Here is a 21,161-nt window from a genome sequence, read left to right on the forward strand (position 1 = left end):
TCATCTTTGTGATTCAAGACCACGCAGGATGTTACCATTTAAATGAATCAGCATTAAGTCTTGAAACATGACTTTGATATTTCCTGTGTCTTTCCTCTTTCGTAGGACCGGGATAGTTCTGGAGCCACCGTTCTCCACCTCGCCTCCCGGTTCAGCCATCACGAGATCACAGATTGGCTGCTGAAGAGCGGGGAAGCAGACACCGGGGCGTCCACAGACACTGGGGCCCTGCCTGTCCACTATGCTGCTGCCAAGGGAGACCTGCCCTCCCTCCGTCTCCTGTTGGGACACAGCCCAAAGTAAGTGCGCCAATGCTAACGCTAAGCTAACCCACTTACTAGCCATTATCCATATACTATCCACACTAGGGCTGTGACAAGTTGACAGTTTTGCTTAATGTCGTTTCGTTTGAAAATCGTTTTGCCGTTAAAACGATAAGAAAAAATCATACAATTCCAGACAGTAGAATTCCAGACATTAGAATTACAGTAGAATTCCAAACAGTAGAATTGCAGTAGAATTCCAGACAGTAGAATTCTAGACAGTAGAATTCCAGACAGTAGAATTACAGTAGAATTCCAGACAGTAGAATTCCAGACAGTGCAATTCCAGACCTTAGAATTCCAGAAAGTAGAATTCCAGAGAGTAGAATTACAGTAGAATTCCAGACAGTAGAATTCCAGACAGTAGAATTCCAGACCTTAGAATTCCATAAAGTAGAATTACAGTAGAATTACAGAAATTAGAATTCTGCTCCGGTGTAAAAAGTTCTGTATTCTTTCCCTAACAACATGGTATGGTAGCTAGATGTGTTTTATTTCTACTAAATGTCTTGGTAAGTCATGGTATTTGACAAACTTTAAAGTACTTCGGAGAGAGTGGTCTGCACACAGGCAGCAGCTCAAGATTATTTGATTGACAGTTCTGGTTGAAAAGTGATGGATTTGAGTCCGTATTCAGAATGGCATTCCTTTACAGATAATAAAAATGTCAGTTCATATCACCAGAGAAGTTTTCGTGTCGGCATTTAAAAAACCATAGTGTTGCCTACCCTAACAGACAGACAAACAAACATGCAGTAGTGGAGGATGCTTTCAAAGGGCCACATTCCATTATGTCTTAAAAGCGTGATCAATACAGGCTATGGGTAGCCATTTGTAATTTCATATGAGGCAAAAATGAAGAGTAGGCTACACGCAAGACTGCCCTGATGACATCGGTGTCATGAAGAGCCTAGGGTTTTCTACACGCAACAGACCGAAGACTGAACACACGCTTGCATCATTAGCAAAGACACAGAGCAGGCAGGCCAGCATGAAGGAGTGAGCGGCATGTTTTGGTCATTTGCATCTCGCAATGTCTTGTCTTGCATGCATTGCAAATTCACCAAGTAGGCTAAAGTTCACCTCTTCCTCTGGATTTATTTGAATTACACAACTTCCCCAGGCCTTTATAGCCTGTCAGCTGTAACACAGAAACTGTGATTTTAATTAAGGTAGGGGGGGAAAACAAAGAATATTGTTTGGTATTTTTCTTAACGTAAAGGATCCCAACTTCATTTAAATGTTTTAACGTTTAAACGTTCACACCACTAATAGACACACAGGGTTTATGTAGCTAACCCTGACAGGATTTTGGGATGTTTGAGTGTTATTTATTATTTTTTTTTACTGCGATTTGATCAGTACTAACATTTAAAGTGATCCCAAATAGGAGTCCCAACCTCAATCACCCTAACCACTGTGCCGAGCATTACTACACAACCCAATATTTGTCCTTGTGTTAACACTTTCCCTGCTCCTAACTTTCACCTCTACTATGAACTTTTCCCTAAGGCTCAATTTAACACTAACAACTAACACTACCTAGACAATAAGGGCCTATTCAGATTCACTGGACTTGTTACCAGCGGCAGTCTCGTAATACAATAAAGAAATGTGTTGACATTAGCTACAGCCAACGCTACTAAAGACACTGATAACTGCAAGCTAAGTAGTACACAATATTTTCAAGTAATTTTTGACCGTGCTATACGATGGCCGTAGTTTTCAGCACGTAAACAGGTGCACACAGCGTCAAACGCGGCGAGCACTTGCGTTCCATAGAAATCCTGGTTGAGAATGAAACGACTGAACAAATGAACAATGAAACAGCACAGCAAGTAAGTGAAAGAAATTGGTTTTGATGAGGTTTTACTGGTAATAGGGACATACGTAAATGCCAACAAAATAACTTTTTGGTCAGTGTTGTGTGTGTATCTGTGTAACCTTTATTTAACTAGGCAAGTCAGTTAAGAACAAATTCTTATTTACAATTTCGTCCCGGTCGACACTGGGCCAATTGTGCATCTCACTATGGGACTCCCAATCACGGCCGGATGTGATATAGCCTGGATTCGAACCAGGGACTGTAGTGAAGCCTCTAGCACTGAGATGCAGTGCCTTACACCGCTACGTCCATGTGTGTGTGTTTACTATTTAACTGTACTAGAATGCTTAAAAGGCAGCTAAAATTGTAAATATCGATATCAGAGGTTTTTTTGCAAGGAAAATATTGGATATCGGAATCGGCCAAAAATGTAATATCGGTGCATCACTAGTTACCACTAGTTACAGTATATAAAAAAACAACATTTCTACAGCTCTCAAATACAGAAGTGCATAAACAGTATCATACAGTATCATATGTATTATACAGAGCTCGGTAGCAAGCTAAACAAATAATGTAGGCTATTCATCACATAATTGATTAATGTTGCTAGCTACCTAAACCAGCCATCTCGATTATATTACAATTTAAGATAATTACCTCCAAAACACACCAGGCTTCGTTTTATCCTATAGTGCAAATCATTCATGTTAGAATCAGTAAATGGGATATAGCTAAGCAAATTGCGCCTGAAAACATCAGCTATTAGCTAATTCAAAGTCTAAGGAGTTGTCTCACTCAATGAGCTATAATGTTGGCACTCGGATGCCAGGATTTTTTTGGGATCAAAAAGGGGCTGGTGGGCGTGGCAGGGGGCGTGGCAATGGGCGCTATCGGTGGGGCAGAATTTTGAAATTCAGAGCCAATTTTCCTGCAATTCTAAGAATTGTTCATTGGAGCCGAGATAACTGCAAAAATGTAAGTTAATTTTCTGCAATTCTACACATTTTACCATGGAGTTGAGAGAACATCTAGCAGTTTTAAAAATAATTTCCTGCACTTCTAAGCATTTTGCAATGCCCAATGCTGTTTTTTTGCTCAAACAAAAATCAATACTGTTACATTAATTGTTTTTGGAATTTGCAATGTTTACCTTTTATTTAGGTGATTGTTAGTTCTCAAAGATTATATAATGAAAAATATATAGGTCCATTATCCATTTTCTAGACATTTAGGTTTACACTGAAAACATTTTTCCATCCCAAAAAGTAATAATAATAAATAAATAAATAAAATAGGAAATAATATTGAAATGTTAAATTGTTTTTACAGTTTAGATAGACTTAGGTGTCCCGAAAAAGTGCTTACCCAAGGGTTTCTATGAACTCCCTGGATGCACTTTTGCCAGCTGTTTTGTTAAGGCCACACAAACAGGATATTACTGCATTTGAAGGTAAAAGCAAAATAAAACACAAAAAAATACAAGTAAAATGTCTAGACATTTCAGCCGTTAAAAAAAAACATTGCTCCGCTATTAAGATTTTTACTGTAAGAGCATTTGGCTACACGAGACAATTCTGTTTACATTCGACGGCTCGGAGGGAGGTTACTCTCAAAAAAGGCTTGCCAGCGACCTCTGGAGTTGGCGCAGATGTGACAATTTTGCAAGAATACTGTAAAAGGTCGAGCCGGGTGTACTTTCTCAAACTTTCTCAAAGAATCTCTTGCCGTGAGAATATACTTTAAGTGCACACTAAGACATGGCAGCCATCTTTTTCTCTTAATTGGTAGCCTACTGTGGGCCTTCGATATTTCCTAAGTCAACAGGACTGCCACAGAATACTACGTTTTCACAGTTTTTGAGGATGTTGGGCATTTTTGTGGCATTACATGCAGATAATCATCTGCCTTAACTCATAGTTTTCTGTAATAATAACATGGTTAACGCTTAAGATGAATTAAGGCAAATAAGCCAATAACCCTAACCCATTTATAAGCATTTTTAATGACTTATTAATGAAAGCTACTGTAAAGTGGTATTGAAAGAAATGACAGAGACTCAGGCTCTGATGCATGTTTTGATTCAGTGAATTGTCTTTTGTCAACACTGCGGGCTAACAGGGGATTTTCAAGAGATCACAGATGTTGCCAGGGAATCTGACACTTGCTTTTTTTGGCAACTGTTGAGTAAACTAGTCACCTTCAGTTGAAATCACATGATGGAATACTTCCTAAAGGAATGCACTCAACCATGGCCAAATATGACATTTGCTGCCTTTTTTGCTGAATTGTCCTCAGGGGCAAATGATTGCCCTGGATTAATAATAATGTTGTCACATATAGGACGTCTCCTGCTCATCGCTAGATTTGTCATGATAATCGTGCATTGGTTTTGTCATGTAGAATCTAATTTGTGTGTGTGTGTGTGTGTGTGTGTGTGTGTGTGTGTGTGTGTGTGTGTGTGTGTGTGTGTGTTTGTTGTGAGAGAGGTGTGTGTGTAATGTTATTGAATGTCGGTGCTAATCACTGTTGCACTACAGGAGCCGTGCCGCAGAGAGAACATGGAGCCATATGGCCTTACGATTGTCATGGACACATGCCAAGGCATTAGCAACACTGAGTGCCCATGCAGGGTGGATATTCAGTCAAAGAACTGCTGTCTGTCAACATCAGTTCAATTGTGGTTAGGGTTGAGGAGAGGGTGGGAGATGGGGTTGAGGCAATAGGGTGGGAGATGGCATAAACAACATTTTCTCAAAGTGGAAACAGGTTTTTAGAAATTGTTGCAAAATTATTTAAAAAAATATATTAACACAGAAATACCTTATTTACATAAGTATTCAGACCTTTTGCTATGAGTTTCGAAATTGAGCTCCGGTGCATCCTATTTCCATTGATAATCCTTCAGACGTTACTTGATTGGAGTCCACCTGTGGTCAATTCAATTTATTGGGCATGATTTGTAAAGGCACACACCTGTCTATATAAGGTCCCACAGTTGACAGTGCATGTCAGAGCATAATCCAAGCCATAGAAGGAATTGTCTGTAGAGCTCCGAAACAGGATTGTGTCGAGGCACAGATCTGGGGAAGAGTACCAAAAAATGTCTGCAGCATTGAAGGTTCCCAAGAACACAGTGGCCTCCATTATTCTTAAATGGAAGAGGTTTGGAACCACCAAGACTCTTCATAGAGCTGGCCACCCATCAAAAACAGAGAAATTGGGGGAGAAGGGCCTTAGTCAGGGATGTGAACCCGATTGAACATCTCTGGAGAGACCTGAAAATAGCTGTGCAGCAATGCTCCGCATCCAACCTGACAGAGCTTGAGAGGATCTGCAGAGAAGAATGAGAGAAACTCCCCAAATACAGGTGTGCCAAGCTTATAACGTCATACCCAAAAAGACTTGAAGCTGTAATTGCTGCCAAAGGTAATTCAACAAAGTACTGAGTTAAGGGTCTGAATACTTATGTAAACGTGATATTGCAGTTTTCATAGTTAATACATGTGCAGAAATTTCAAAAAAACTCTTTTTGCTTTGTCATTATCGGTTATTGGGTGTAGATTGATGAGGGGGAAAAACGATTTAATGCATTTTAGAATAAGGCTGTAACATAACAAAATGCAGACGAAGTCAAGGGGCCTGAATACCTTCCGAATGCACTGCATATGAAGAGCATGCTGGCAGAACATAGAGAGACAACAGTGTAATGTTTGAGCCTATAGCCTAACCAATAGATAAGCAATGGGAACCTCCTGTTGGTTGTAAAGGAATAAAATATGATAGGGACCAGATAGCCAGCTGCCACCTAAGGCCTCATCAAGGCTGTCCAATGGGACTGTTCTGTTCACTTCAACATGCGGCACAGATCACTCACCTCTGCCATAAAGCTATAGGAATAAGCTGAAGAGGTGGAGTCTGAGGGCGATAGGCTAGTGTTCTGGCCTTGGTGTTGGAGTTTGGGGCCTACCTACCAGGGACTCCAGTGTTGTCTAGGTGCAACCCAGACAGGTTCGTAGCTCTTGAATCTTTAATTGGCCCCAGAGACGTGGCTGTGCCTGATAGCATTGCTCCATTCACTCCTGCCTCTTCCCTTCCCCCACCACTCATGCTATTTACCGCTGCAGCCATGGTGACACACAGTAGCGAACTGGCGATAAGCTAATGAGGGAAAACAATACAGGCATGAAGAAGGGGACCGCTTTCTAGTCGTCTCTGGCATTGTTTAGCCGAGGCCTTTTGCTGTGGGGAGATAGCATTGTGATGTCACGGTTTATTATACGGCGTAGAACAGAATGTTATCTTATGGATTTCAAAGGGTAATTGGCCTGTTTGACAGCTGTTACCTTAGCTCTCAGAAATCACAAGGGAGGCAACCCCTCACAAGGGAAGCATTTCTCCTTTATCATACGACACTGTTCCTTCATTTATTTTGATTGAGCACTAGTTAGCGGAATGTAAAAAGCTACATTCATCATCATTGTTTAGCCCCCATATAGTTTCCCTTTCCTGTTGGTAGTAATCCGACTTAGCTAGCTGCACAGAATGTGGTAAGGATTGGATTTGTCTGGAGCACGTTATTACAGATGGATGGTTTCAAGGCCTTGGAAACCCATATGCTAAACATTTTCTCAATTTACAGTGCAGAAAAAAACATCAAAGGCCCTAGAATCCATTCCACTAAAGTCCTCCGATAATTGACTCCAAGGCAGGCCATTCATGTGCAATAGTTCTCACATTTGTACTTTTTGTTTTTAATTTTTACAAAGTTGAGTTAGGCTGACCATTCTAAAACTGTACGGTGAAATCGTCAATCTACATCACAGTTCTGACATCACAACATACCGTGGGAAGTGTTCCATTGTTTAGCCTAATATTGTACTGTATTTGCACAAAATGGATGACTGAAGTTATACAACTGTTTTAGTTACGGTAACTTAGTTAGCTGTGAGCTGTTTGTCTGGACAAGTTCAGTTCACTCTGCTGCAGCTATAAAGTGAAGCCAATTTTATTTGACCTTTATTTAACTAGGCAAGTCAGTTAAGAACAAGGGGGGTAGAACTACAGACATTTACCTTGTCGCTTGGGGATTTGATCTAGCGACCTTTTGGTTACTGGCCCAATGCTCTAACCACTAGGCTACCTGCCGCCCCGGAGGTGTGTGAGCCTAGTGTAATGTGAGGTGTGAGCCATAGTCAACATGCCAAGTACTCAGCTGTCAGCAGTGTGCTGCTCATTAGGCTATGTCTGTCTTTTGTGGTAGAAAATGGGGATAGGGATGCAGGACTGACGCAGATTAAGTTCCTAGACAATGGCCACCAAATGTATGGGCCTGGGCTCAAAGGGCTGAATCTGTGAATTGTACTTCCCTGTCATCCTGTGTCTCCACAAAGCTAACAGGATGACGTGCTGTGTCTCCGCTGATAGTGCTGCTGGAACATAAAAGACAGGCGACGAACTGGCAATAAACCTCAGCGAGATGGTTGCACAGACTCACAGAGAAAGCGAGAGAGAAGGAACATGTTATGCAATCAATTAGCGCAGATTAAGAGCTTTGCCAGGGCTTAATTGCAGCATGGGGTCAAAAGGGGTGGGGCGACTGCTGCCGACTGAGGACCATAAAATCTACTTTTGAGACATTCTAGATGCCCAAGTGTCATGGTGGGTGAACTTTCAGCAGCATCTCTCTCTCTGGGTCTAAAGTAGGGGTAGGCAACCCTGTTCCTGGAGTGCTGCAGGTACTGCAGGATTTTGTTCCAACTAGGCACCACATCAGACCAATTTAGCTAATTGTTCAGTTCAATGATTGCCTAAATTCAACACACCTGGTCTTCCAGGTCGGTTAAATGAAAAACATGAAGTGCCCGCGGCACTCCATGACCAGGGTTGCCTTCCCCTGCTTTAGACCCAGAGAGCGAGATGCTGCTGAAAGTTCACCCACCGTGGCACTCAGGCATCTAGAACGTGTCAAGTATATTTAGAGTGTAGGATTTGGATTAGCCTAATGCACTCCCACTTTTCCCACGTCCCTTTTCCATGCTATATTTTCTGCCTAGCCAAGTATAGTAGATGGATATTTAGCGCAACTATGTTAGGGTCATTGTTAGGGTCAAAGGATGCATAAATTGAAGGTTAAAAGCTATTTTGGGGGGGGGGGATTAGAATCTTTAACTTTCTAAGAGTATATCTTGTTGAGTCTAGCAATGTGTTGTTGTGTCTGGATTCATCCAAGTCTGTGAACCGCTATTGGTGTTGTTTATCAAAAAACGAATATATACAGTTCTGTCCAAAATTATTGGCACCCTTGATAAAGATTAGCAAAAAATACTATATAATAAATAATATTGTATGCTCAACAAATTGAAAATTATTTTATGTTTTTACAATTACTCAGAAAAAGAGATTATGTTTAACAAGTAATAAAAACATTTCTCAAAGATAGGTGTCAAAATTATTGCCACCCCTGTTTTCAATACTCTGGCACCCTCCCCTTTCGAGGATAACTGCACTGAGCCTTTAAAAAAATGGGATTGGTGAACACATTGGGATGGATATAGACCATTACTCCATACAGAATCTTTCCATATCCTTTGGTCTGCACTTATGGACGGTCCTCTTCAATTCAAACTAGAGGTTTTTGATGGGGTTCAAGTCCAAATACTGAGATGGCCATAGAAAAATTGTGATTTTTTTTATGGCCAATTAACATTTCCTTGTGGATTTTGATTTGTGCTTGGGGTTATTGTCTTGCTGTAAGATCCCAAGTTTCAGTCTCCTGGCAGAGGCAACCAAGTTTTTGTCTAAAATGTCCTGGGAATTATTTTGTTACTAACAACCTCATGCTAATCACATTAGCCTATGTTAGCTCAACCGTTCCCGCGGGGGGACACTAATCCTGTAGACGTTTTAAACTGAGATGAATTTTAAAAAGTAGAATGTTAATGCGGATGTAATTTTGTTTGATTTTATTTCTAAGAATCTTCAGGTGTACCAATACTATTGACACATCTTTTTGAGAAAAAAAGTAATAATATAGTTTTCAAATTTTTTGGAGCATTTGATATAGCTCACTAATAAAAATTTTCGTCATCTTCATCAAGGGTGCCAATCATTTTCTATGTGATTTTATCTGTTGAGACTGTATGAGGGTGCAGGTAACAGTAAGCTAGAAAAAACAAACAAAATAGTAACGCCTAATAATTGTTGAGAATGTAAGTCATTTTAAAAATTTTGGTGGTGGTGGGGGGGTATGCTGGTTAAAGTATGTAATTTCTTCAGTCCTCTGTAACAGTATGGAGGAAAACTTTTTCTCGTCATGGGTCACTTAATTATTTAAACAAGAAAAGCCACTGAGAACACAATAAGCTTTTATCAGGCAAGAAGCCTATTAGTGTGACAACATCTATTACTTTGCTAATAATGAAGATAAGATTGCCCTTTGTTACATACACTGAGCGTGGAGGAAGGGAGAATGGTGTGTATTGTATCCAGTAATTGTGGAGCCAATTTCAAGTTGACAAGTTACAGACGAACAAAATGGCTCGTGTGCATGTTTTTGTTGAGGGTGTGTGGGACGGGGTATCATCTATTGTCACACTTTGTATTTCTACCCTCGCACAAAGACAAGCCTCTTTGTTAAGCCCTTTTGAAATCTACACCTGTACTCCTAAAGCAATTCCTTTAGTGGAGTACCTGAGTCTGTGTAGGCTAAAACTCAGTAGTCACCCTAGTCATGAGGCATCTCATAAGACCACACAGACACCTCGATGCAGTTTCTATCCAGTGTTAAGGTGTATTTGAGGGGGTTTGTGTGTTGCGTCAATGTTCACACGTCAGTGTCAGCCCCTTTCCATAAACATACCATATGTTGGGCACCCTCTCCAGACCCCGGGATGCAGGAGAGCTCCGGCCCACTTTAGTTACACTCATGAATAATGCAGCCATCTGCCTACTTCCTGATGATAGAACTGGAGATTAGGTCCCCTTCCTGTGGCATTTAAATATTTAAAGGGCACTTGTTTTTACCTGAAACCTCGCCCCAAATGCACCCCAAGGATGCCCCGTTGGTCACGCCTAAGATTTGGGCCTTTGTCATATTTTCAAGGAACAAAGGACAGGAAAGGAGTTGTTACTTGAGGTGTTACGTTTTGGATCCAGGAAACGTATACATCGCCCAAATATAGCTTCAGTAACAAACTCGACTTAGTCGAGTAAGTTGTTGGCTTGGGTTCTAACTGCCGTCTCTATTCTGTGAGGGGAAACTGGGTGCAATTGTGTTTGGTTTGAGGGGAGACACCCCTCCTCCTTTACCCCTCCCCCTCTTTACATCTCTTTTCCTCCCTCCCTCTGGCCTGTCACCACTTACTGCCACCTGGTTAACACTGAGGTAGTGAGGAACAGAACCAGCAGGGTAGTAAGCCTCTTACTGGAATCATTGCCCGCTTGTCAGTCAGTGTCCAAATAAAGCAAGGCTGTATGGGATTTAGAAGGGAAGCACTTCATTCCTTCAACTCCCTCTGTGACTAGGAGATCTGGGGCAAGCAGAGGCATTGTCATTGGATAGGGCAAATAATTATCCACTGCCAAGTTGGCCTTTGGGGAGAACAGGGAGGGCGGAGTTTGGCTCCAGGGGGTGGAGTTGGCTCGATGTGCTAATCAGAATACCTCCCCCAGTCATGGCTACTTGGACTGGAGCCTCATGGAAAGGATCCTTAAGGTGGCAACTCGGACCGAGCTTATTCCAAGGGCTGTTATGAAGTTATGTTGACCTGTCAGTGATTAGATTAGTTTGGGTACAAAGAAAACCTCCGAGAATAACATTACTGCCCAATGTTAGCAACCGTATACATATTTATACACTCTTCTTGGTCAACCCAAAGTAGTTATGTTGTTCAAGAATCACAATGTAATAATATGGTAATTTATTAAATAAAGCTGAATACATGGTCTATTTTCTTATGCTCCTTTAGTGTTGTCAATTCCCAAACAAAGAATGGTGCCACACCCCTATACCTGGCCTGCCAGGAAGGTCACCTGGAGGTTGTCCAATACCTGGTGAAAGACTGTGTGGCGGAGCCAGGCATCAGAGCCAATGATGGGATGACACCTCTGCACGCCGCCGCCCAAATGGGCCATAACACTGTCATCGTCTGGCTGGTAGGTCAATGGTCCCCACTTCATACTGTCTTTTGATATTTCTTCTACTGTATTTGTTGTACTATTTTATAGTGCATTTTATAGTATATTTTGGTCCTAGACAAGCTCCAAATAAATCCGATGTGGGTGTACATTAATATCCAGAGACCACAAAGAGCCTAATTCATGGCAATAAAATGCTATTGATATGAAATGTTATGAGCAACATAAGACAACTGCAATATGCAAATGAAATACTAATATGCTTAAAGCAAAGCAATGCATTATGGTGGAAAACAAGCTATAGCTAAAGGTTAAAACTAATGTTCTAGAAGGCTAGAAGGAATGTCCTACTGGAATACACCAGCGTCACCAATAGGGGCTCACTTGCAGGCTAACATGTGGTAGCGTAGCACACAAACAGTGGGGCAAAAAAAGTATTTAGTCAGCCACCAATTGTGCAAGTTATCCCACTTAAAAAGATGGAGAGAGGCCTGTAATTTTCATCATAGATACACTTCAACTATGACAGACATTGCATTTGTAATACTCTAATTGTATGGGTAATGAATATTACAAAGGAGAAAAAGAAGCTCCAGCTAGGAAACTTAGCTAACGCCAATTAGCAAACTTAGGTAATGGCAGCATGCTAACAAAATGTCGCCATTCAAACTCATCTTCCCTGGAACAATAGTTCAAAAGTTATTAACTTTACTTCTTTTCATGAACACGTTGGACTGGTTTCTTTGGTTGAGTTTGAGAACATTTAGGTGAGCCGCCTGAAGGTGTTTCCAGGAAAGACACTGAAGAATGACTCAGGGAATTAAGAACAGTGGGCCTATTACTGTATAATTTCAGAAACTGATCTGTTTGTTCCCCCTGCAATTAGCGGACATCGGAGGTTACTGACGTAACAGCTGTTCTAATGAACTAAGCTCCGTACTCAGTTGACAAATTTTTTGTTTAATTTTCTAAATCCGCTTCTACACTAATTGGCTGGTGGGCTGGATCTGGCCCGCGGGCCGTAGTTTTCCCCTGTCTGGTTTAACCTCTACTGTTGTCCCATTGCAGGTGAGTTTCACAGAGATCAGCCTGTCCGACCGGGATGGTGACGGTGCCACGGCTATGCACTTTGCCGCCAGCCGTGGCCACGCCAAGGTGCTCAGTTGGCTGCTGCTGCACGGCGGCGAGATCATCACCGACAGCTGGGGCGGAACGCCGCTACATGACGCCGCTGAGAACGAGGAGCTGGAGGTGTGTGTGTTTGTGTGTTGGTTGCCAGTTTTTAATGCGCTACCGTATAGATGGCGCCGGGGGGGGGTGGCTGTTTTATTGGCTCTTAACCAACTGTTTTTTCGCATGGTTTTTAACTTATTTTGTACATCTCATGACCGAAAAGAGCTTCTGGGAAGGATTTACTCCAAATACCCGAACAGGCACTCATCCCCATCATTCGCTGGAGAAATAAACTGAGATTTCGTGGAAAGAGTGGCTAATCTGCCTTTGCCATCTGTACTGTTAGCTAACGTTCAATCACTGGGAAATAAATGGGATGAACTGAAAGCACGTATACCACCACAGATCGATGCTGGCACTAAAACCGCACTCAATGAGCCTTAAGCAAACAGGAAAACGCTCATCCAGAGGTGGCGCTCCTATTGGCCGGGAATTTGATGCAGGGAAACTTAAAACAGTTTTACTTCATTTCTATCAGCATGTTATTTTTTTACCTTTATTTAACTAGGCAAGTCAGTTAAGAACAAATTCTTATTTCTTATTTAAATGTGCAACCAGTGGGAAAAAAACTCTAGACCACCTGTACTCCACACACAGAGACGCATACAAAGCTCTCCCTCGCCCTCCATTTGGAAAATCTGACCATAATTATATTCTCCTGATTCCTGTTTACAAGAACAAATTAAAGCAGGAAGCACCAGTGAATCGGTCTATTAAAAAAGTGGTCAGATGACTACAGGACTGTTTTGCTAGCACAGACTGGAATATGTTCTAGGATTCGGCCGATGGCATTGAGGAGTACACCACATCAGTCACTGGCTTCATCAATAAGTGCATCGATGACATCATCACAACAGTGACTGTATGTACATACCCCAACCAGAAGCCATGGATTACAGGCAACATTCGCACTGAGCTAAAGGGTAGAGTTGCCGCTTTCAAGGAGCGGGACTCTAACCCAGAAGGTTATAAGAAATCCCGCTATGCCCTCCAACGAACCCTCAAACAGGCAAAGTGTAAATACAGGACTAAGATCGAATCGTACTACACTGGCTCTGACACTCGTCGGATGTGGCAGGGCTTGCAAACTATTACAGACTATAAAGCGAAGCACAGCCGAGAGCTGCCCAGTGACACGAGCCTACCAGACGTGCTAAATAACTTCGAAGCTCTCTTTGAGGCAAGTAACACTGAAACATGCATGAGAACATCAGCTGTTCCGGACGACTGTGTGATCACGCTCTCCGGCAGCCGATGTGAGTAAGACCTTTAAACATGTCAACATTCACAGGGCCGCAGGGCCAGACGGATTACGTAGACTTGTACCCTGAGCATGCGCTTACCAACTGGCAAGTGTCTTCACTGACATTGTCAACCTGAGTCTGTAATACCAACATGTTTCAAGCAGACCACCATAGTCCCTGTGCCCAAGAACACTAAGGTAACCTGCTTAATGACTACTGACCCGTAGCACTCACCTCTGTAGCCATGAAATGCTTTGAAAGGCTGGTCATGGTTCACATCAACACCATTATACCAGAAACCCTCGACCCACTCCAATTTGCATACCGCCCCAACAGATCCACAGATGATGCAATCTCTAATGCACTCCACACTGCCCTTTCCCACCTGGACAAAAGGAACACATATGTGAGAATGCTATTCATTGACTACAGCTCAGCGTTCAACACCATAGTGCCCTCAAAGATAATCACTAAGCTAATGACCCATGGACTAAACACCTCCCTCTGCAACTATGTCCTGGACTTCCTGACGGGTCGCCCCCAGGTGGTAAGGGTAGGTAACAACACATCTGCCACTCTGATCCTCAACACTGGGGCCCTTCAGGGGTGTGCGCTCAGTCCCCTCCTGTACTCCCTGTTCACTCATGACTGCATGGCCAGGCACGACTCCAACTGCCAATGACACAACAGTGGTAGGCCTGATCATCGACAACAATGAGACAGCCTATAGGGAGGAGGTCAGAGACCTGATCGTGTGGTGCCATGACAACAACCTGTCCTTCAACGTGATCAAGACAAAGGAGATGATTGTAAACTACCGGAAAAGGAGGATTGAGCACACCCCCATTCTCATCGACGGGGCTGTAGTGGAGCAGGTTGAGAGCTTCAAGTTCCTTGGTGTCCACATCACCAACAAACTAACATGGTCCAAGCACACCATGACAGTCATGAAGAGGGCACGATATAACCTATTTCCCCTCAGGAGACTGAAAAGATTTGGCATGGGTCCTCAGATCCTCAAAAGGTTTTACAGCTGCACCATCAAGAGCATTCTGGTTGCATCACTGCCTGGTATGGCAGCTACTCGGCCTCCAAACGCAAGGCACGACAGAGGGTAGTGTGTACGGCATAGTCACTTTAATAACTCTACCTACATGTACATATTACCTCATTTACCTCGACACCGGTGCCCCCGCACTTTGACTCTGTACTGGTACTTCCCGTATATAGCCCCGCTATTGTTATTTACTGCTGCTCTTTAATTATTTGTTATTCTTATCTCATATATTTTTATTATTTTTAACTGCATTGTTGGTTAAGGGCTCGTAAGTAAGCATTTCCCTGTAAGGTCTACACCTGTTGTAATCTGCGCATGTGACAAATAAACTGTTATATGTATATAGGTAGTTGGTGGGTAGTGGATGACATTTGTCCACAGAACAGTCTGGGATACTGGGGCCGGTTGCACCAATTGGCCGTAAAAAAAAGTTTGTCTTAAATGTGTAGCTACGTCCGACTTTGTGATCCGAATTTACATCTGTTGCCCTAACCAAAAATAAGACGAGTCGTAGCTGTCCAGCATAAACAATGCACATTCATGAGATTTGATATCTTCATTATGATGGTTTCTCGGCAGCGTCCATTACTAGGCTGTTACCAGCCTAGCCTAGTAAAGTTGAGGTGGGTGCTCATGATCATCTTGTGTAGTTTGCACATCTCAACAAGTGGATTTTATTTCATCTTTTCTTGCATGATAGCCTACTCGACCAAAAGCCCATAACTTGCCTAATCAATTAATTGATCTCTGACTGGGCAAATAAGTGGAGGTGATCGCTCATCTATTGGTTGGCTCATCTATCACTGATCAGAAACAAATATTTAGCATGCTAATGTAGCCTAAATCAAGTGTAGGCTATTATTTACTATCGACTCACATATATGCAACTCCAACAGCCCGCAGAGGTTGTGAAATATGAACCCGAGACTCGCATGCTTTTGAAAATATAGATTGCTATAGATTTTTATGCGTTTCATGATGATCGGCCCAATTTCACACCCTACGCCTGGTCCCTACTAGGCGTTGAATTTACGCCCAGGTGGTGCAACAGGTATATTAACGGAGGCATCGTTACGACCCGCTTACTGGTGCAACCGGCACCTGAAGTCTATGAGGCTGCTGATCACACTTGTAGCAGAGGTCTGTGACTGGCAGGATCTGTCGGAGGGGACAAGACAATGGGTCAATGGGTTGAGACACCATATAGGGCTGTGAAGCATGTACTGTGTGCTTACACAGTACACTCCCATTAGAGATCGCAATCTGCAGCGGTTGACATTAGCTGGTTGACTCGTACGTGTTGTGGTGTTTGTTTGGCCAATGAGAGTAATGCCCATATCAGCTTACAACCATTAGCAGGCCCAGGAAAATCTGCTGTATGTCATTTTTTAAAGGTATTTTTGAATAGTTCAAGTATTTGAAAGATGGGGAAGATAGGGGGAGGGTGAGTCAAAGGGCACTGGGCCATACTGTATGTGACGAGAGGGGGTAGGAAGGGAGAGAGGCTAATCAAGACACCAAGGGGGAAGGGAACAACAAACAAGTAACTTCATACAAGTCCAGAAACTAGCCAAGTGTGAGCGGCAAGTTGAGATTGTCTCCCTTCCTTTGGTTAGACACGTCACAGCTGTTGTGTGAACTCTCTTTATAACATCCCAGACAGTTATTTTTTTGACGAGCTGACCTCTCTGTCTTTGTCTCTCTTAATGTCTCTTTCTTCCTCTGTCTCTTTTTTTGTGTTTCTGTCTCCCTCTCCTTCTCCCTACTCTCGCTCTCTCTTTCTCTCTCTCAGTGCTGTCAGATCCTGGTGGTGAACGGCGTCGACCTGGGCATACGGGATCAGGACGGCTTCTCCGCGGCCGACCTGGCAGAGTACAACGGGCACGCCCAGTGTGCCAAGTACCTGCGCAATGTGGAGAACATGGTGAGAGACACGGGATGTATTCATTAGGACACACAGTGGCAAAAGGAGAAGGAGCGGGAGAGAGATGGAAATGGGGGCGGGGGAGGGGTGAGATGTGTTTCCCACAAACCTTGGGGAGTCTCAGAAGTGTTTATTTTTTCTCATGCCACCCACAAGGGCCATGCCAGGCAGAGAAGGTAAATAGCAGTAATTGTCATTAGCGGAGACACCGGTGTCAGTCGGGGGACATGCTGGCTCCTGTGGCTACAGTGCCCACATTCACAATGTGTTGTGTCATCACAGGCTCCATGTGAAAGGAGTTCACGTGGTTTGTTATGGGAAAGCAATAAGAGGGTATAAGCCCTAGTTTATTTGAGGGGAGAGTACGATCACCACTACAAGGCTAGTTGGGTTCTCGCCACTGTCCGTGGGATGTTGACATTTGTAGGCCGTTTTCATTTGTTACAAGATGTTATTATGAACACCGGCTCTTTCCATGGCATAGACCGTACAGGTGACGCCAACTGAATGCTACGATCCCTTATTAACATCATATGTTTGATCCACTTCAGTCAGTGTACACTGCATTCGGAATGTATTCAGACCCCTTCACTTTTTGTTACGGTACAGCCTTATTCTAAAATATATTTAAATTGTGTGCTCCCCCACCATCATTCTACACAGAATACCCCATAATGAGAAAGCAAAAACGGGTTTAGATTTGTTTGCAAATTTATTTAAAAAATACATTCACATAAGTATTCAGACCCTTTATTCAGTACTTTGTTGAAGCACCATTGGCATCGATTACAGCCTCGACTCTTCTTGGGTATGATGCTACAGGCCTGGCACACCTGTATTTGGGGAGTTCCTCCCATTCTTCTCTGCAGATCCTCTCAAGCTATGTCAGGTTGAATCGGGAGCGTCTCTGCACCGCTATTTTCCGGTCTCTCCAGCGATGTTCGATCGGTGGAGTCTGGGCCACTCAAGGACATTCAGAGACTTGTCCCGAAGCCTCTGCTGCGTTGTTTTTGCTGTGTGGTTAGGGTCGTTGTCCTGTTGTAAGTTGAACCTTCGCCCCAGTCTGAGGTCCTGAGCAGGTTTTTATCAAGGATCTCTGTACTTTGCTCCGTCATATTTCCCTCGATCCTGACTAGTCTCCCAGTCCCTGCCGCTGAAAAACATCTCCACTGCATTATGCTGCCACAGCCATGCTTCACTGTATGGATGGTATTGGCCAGGTGATGAGCAGGCCCTGGTTTCCTCCAGACATGACGCTTGGCATTCAGGCCAGAGAGTTCAATCTTGGTTTCATCAGACCAGAGAATCTTGTTTCTCATTGTCTGAGAGTCCTTTAGGTGCCTTTTGGCAAACTCCAAGCGGGCGTCATGTGCCTTTTACTGAGGAATGGCTTCCATCTGGCAACTCTACCATAAAGGCCTGATTGGTGGAGTGCTGCAGAGATGGTTGTCCTTCTGGAAGGTTCTCCCATCTCTACAGAGGAAGAGATTGAGCTCGATCATAGTTACCATCAAATTCACCTCCCTGATAAAGGCCCTTCTCCCACGATTGCTCAGTTTGGCCGGGCGGCCAGCTTTAGGAAGAGTCTTGCTGGTTCCAAACTCCTTACATTTAAGAATGATGGAGGCCATTGGATTCTTGGAGACCTTCAATGCTGCAGACATTTTTTGGTACCCTTCCCCAGATCTGTGCCTTGACACAATCTTGTCTCGGCGCTCTACAGACAATTCCTTCGACCTCATGGTTTGGTTTTGCTCTGACATGCACTGTCAACTGTGGGACCCTATACAGACAGGTGTGAAATAATAAACTAGAATACCCCCCAGTCACGCCCTGACCTACTCCACCATAGAAAAGGAAGGCTTTCTATGGTCAGGATGCGACAATGACACAAGTAATTTTTCTAACAATTGTTTACAGACAGATTATTTCACTTATAACTCACTGTACCACAATTCCAGTAGGTCAGAAGTTTACATACACTAAGTTGACTGTGAATTTAAACTGCTTGGAAAATTCCAGAAAAATTATGTCATGATAGAGTAATTGACATCATTTGAGTACCTGTGGATGTATTTCAAGGCCTGCCTTCAAACTCAGTGCCTCTTTGGTTGACATCATGGGAAAATCAAAAGAAATCAGCCAAGACCTCAGAAAAAAATTGTAGACCTCCACATGTCTAGTTCATCCTTGGGAGCAATTTCCAAACGCCTGAACGTACAACCAATAGTACGCAAGTATAAACACCATGGGACCACGCAGCTGTCATACCGCTCAGGAAGGAGACGCGTTCTGTCTCCTAGAGATGAACTTACTTTGGTGCGAAAAGTGCAAATCAATCCCGGAACAACAGCAAAGGACCTTGTGAAGTTGCTGGAGGAAACAGGTACAAAAGTATCTATATCCACAGCAAAACGAGTCCTATATTGACATAACCTGAAAGCCGCTCAGCAAGGAAGATGCCACTGCTCCAAAACTGCCATAAAAAGGCCAGACTACGGTTTGCAACTGCACATCGGGACAAAGATCGTACTTATTGGAGAAATGTCCTCTGGTCTGATGAAACAAAAATAGAACTGTTTGACCATAATGACCATCTTTATGTTTGGAGGAAAAAGGGGGAGGCTTGCAAGCCGAAGAACACCATCCCAACCGTGAAGCATGGGGGTGGCAGCATCATGTTGTGGGGGTGCTTTGCTGCAGGAGGGCCTGGTGCATTTCACAAAATAGATGGCATAATGAAGGAGGAAAATTATGTGGAAATATGGAAGCATTATCTCAAGACATCAGTTGGGAAGTTAAAGTTTGTTCACAAATGGGTCTTCCAAATGGACAATGACCCCAATCATACTTCCAAAGTTGTGGCAAAATGGTTAAGGACAACAAAGTCAAGGTATGGGAGTGGTCATCACAAAGCCCTGACTTCAATTCCATAGAAAATTGTGGGCAGAACTGAAAATGCGTGTGCGAGCAAGGAGGCCTACAAATCTGACTCAGTTACACCAGCTTTGTCAGGAGGAATGGGCCAAGATACACCCAACTTATTGTGGGAAGCTTGTGGAAGGCTACCCAAAACGTTTGACCCAAGTTAAACAATTTAATGCAATGCTACCAAATGCTAATTGACTGTAGGTTAATGTGATGAAATAAATAATTATCTCTACTATTATTCTGACATTTCACATTCTTAATATTACGTGGTGATCCTAACTGACCCAAGACATGTAATTTTTACTCGGATTAAATGTCAGGAATTGTGAATCTGACTTTAAATGTATTTGGCTAAGGTGTATGTAAACTTCCCGACTTCATCTGTGTATGGGGTTTTGGTGACAAAACTGACGGCACTGTGATCGACTGTATCCAATTAGCTTAGTAGAGTGTCGGAGGCTATAAATGACACCGCCGAAGTCAAGGATTGGTAAGATAGTCAGTTTTACGAGGGTATGTTTGGCAGTATGAGTGAAGGATGCTTTGTTGCGAATTGTTGTGAATCAGGCCTTCATGGTCTAATTGCTGCAAAGAAACCACTACTGAAGGACACCATTAAGAAGAAGAGACTTGCTATGGCCAGGAAACATGACCAATGTACATTAGACCGATAGAAATCTGTCCTTTGGTCTGATGAGTCCAAATTTGAGATTTTTGCTTCCAACCGCCGTGTCTTTGTGAGATGTAGAGTAGGTGAACGGATGATCTCCACATGTGGAGGCAGCGGTAGCCTAGTGGTTAGAGCGTTGGACTAGTAACTGGGAGGTTTCAAGTTCAAACCCCTGAGCTGACAAGGTACAAATCTTTTGTTCTGCCCCTGAATTGGCAGTTAACCCACTGTTCCTAGGCTGTCATTGAAAATAAGAATTTGTTCTTAATTGACTAGTCTGTCATTGAAAATAAGAATAGTTAAATAAAAATAAAGTGTGTGGTTCCCATGATGAAGCATGGATGATGAGGTGTGATGTTTGGGGGTGCTTTGCTGTTGACACTGCTGGTGATTTATTTAGAATTCGAGGCACACTTAACCAGCATTCTCCAATGATACACCATCCCATCTGATTTGCGCTTAGTGGGACTATCATTTGTTTTTCAACAGGACAATGCCCAACACACCTCCAGGCTGTGTAAGAGCTATTTGACCACGAAGGAGATTGATGGAGTGCTCTATCAGATGACCTGGCCTCCACAATCACCCGACCTCAACCCAATTGAGATGGTCTGGGATGAGTTGGACCGCAGAGTGAAGGAAAAGCAGCCAACAAGTCCTCAGCATATGAGGGAACTCCTTCAAGACTGTTGGGAAAATAATTCCAGTTGAAGCTGGCTGAGAGAATACCAAGAGTGTGCAAAGCTGTCATCAAGGCAAAGGATGGATATGTTGGATATGTTTAACACTTTTTTTGGTTACTACATGATTCCATAT

The 21,161-nt window shown here is 43.0% G+C and overlaps 1 protein-coding gene across 2 annotated transcripts in view; it reads left to right on the forward strand.

Moving 5' to 3' along the window:
- espn (espin) overlaps positions 1-21,161 on the forward strand; it is a 99,285-nt gene that overhangs the window by 10,473 nt on the left and 67,651 nt on the right. For both annotated transcript variants that reach the window (XM_064923180.1, XM_064923181.1), the window contains exons 2-5: positions 106-299; positions 11,118-11,304; positions 12,355-12,537; positions 16,613-16,744. In XM_064923180.1, coding sequence (XP_064779252.1) covers positions 106-299; positions 11,118-11,304; positions 12,355-12,537; positions 16,613-16,744 — 696 coding nt within the window. The remainder of the gene's footprint in view (positions 1-105; positions 300-11,117; positions 11,305-12,354; positions 12,538-16,612; positions 16,745-21,161) is intronic.

Source organism: Oncorhynchus masou, chromosome 18 (assembly GCF_036934945.1).
Source record: "Oncorhynchus masou masou isolate Uvic2021 chromosome 18, UVic_Omas_1.1, whole genome shotgun sequence".
In the NCBI taxonomy this organism is placed as follows: domain Eukaryota; kingdom Metazoa; phylum Chordata; class Actinopteri; order Salmoniformes; family Salmonidae; genus Oncorhynchus; species Oncorhynchus masou.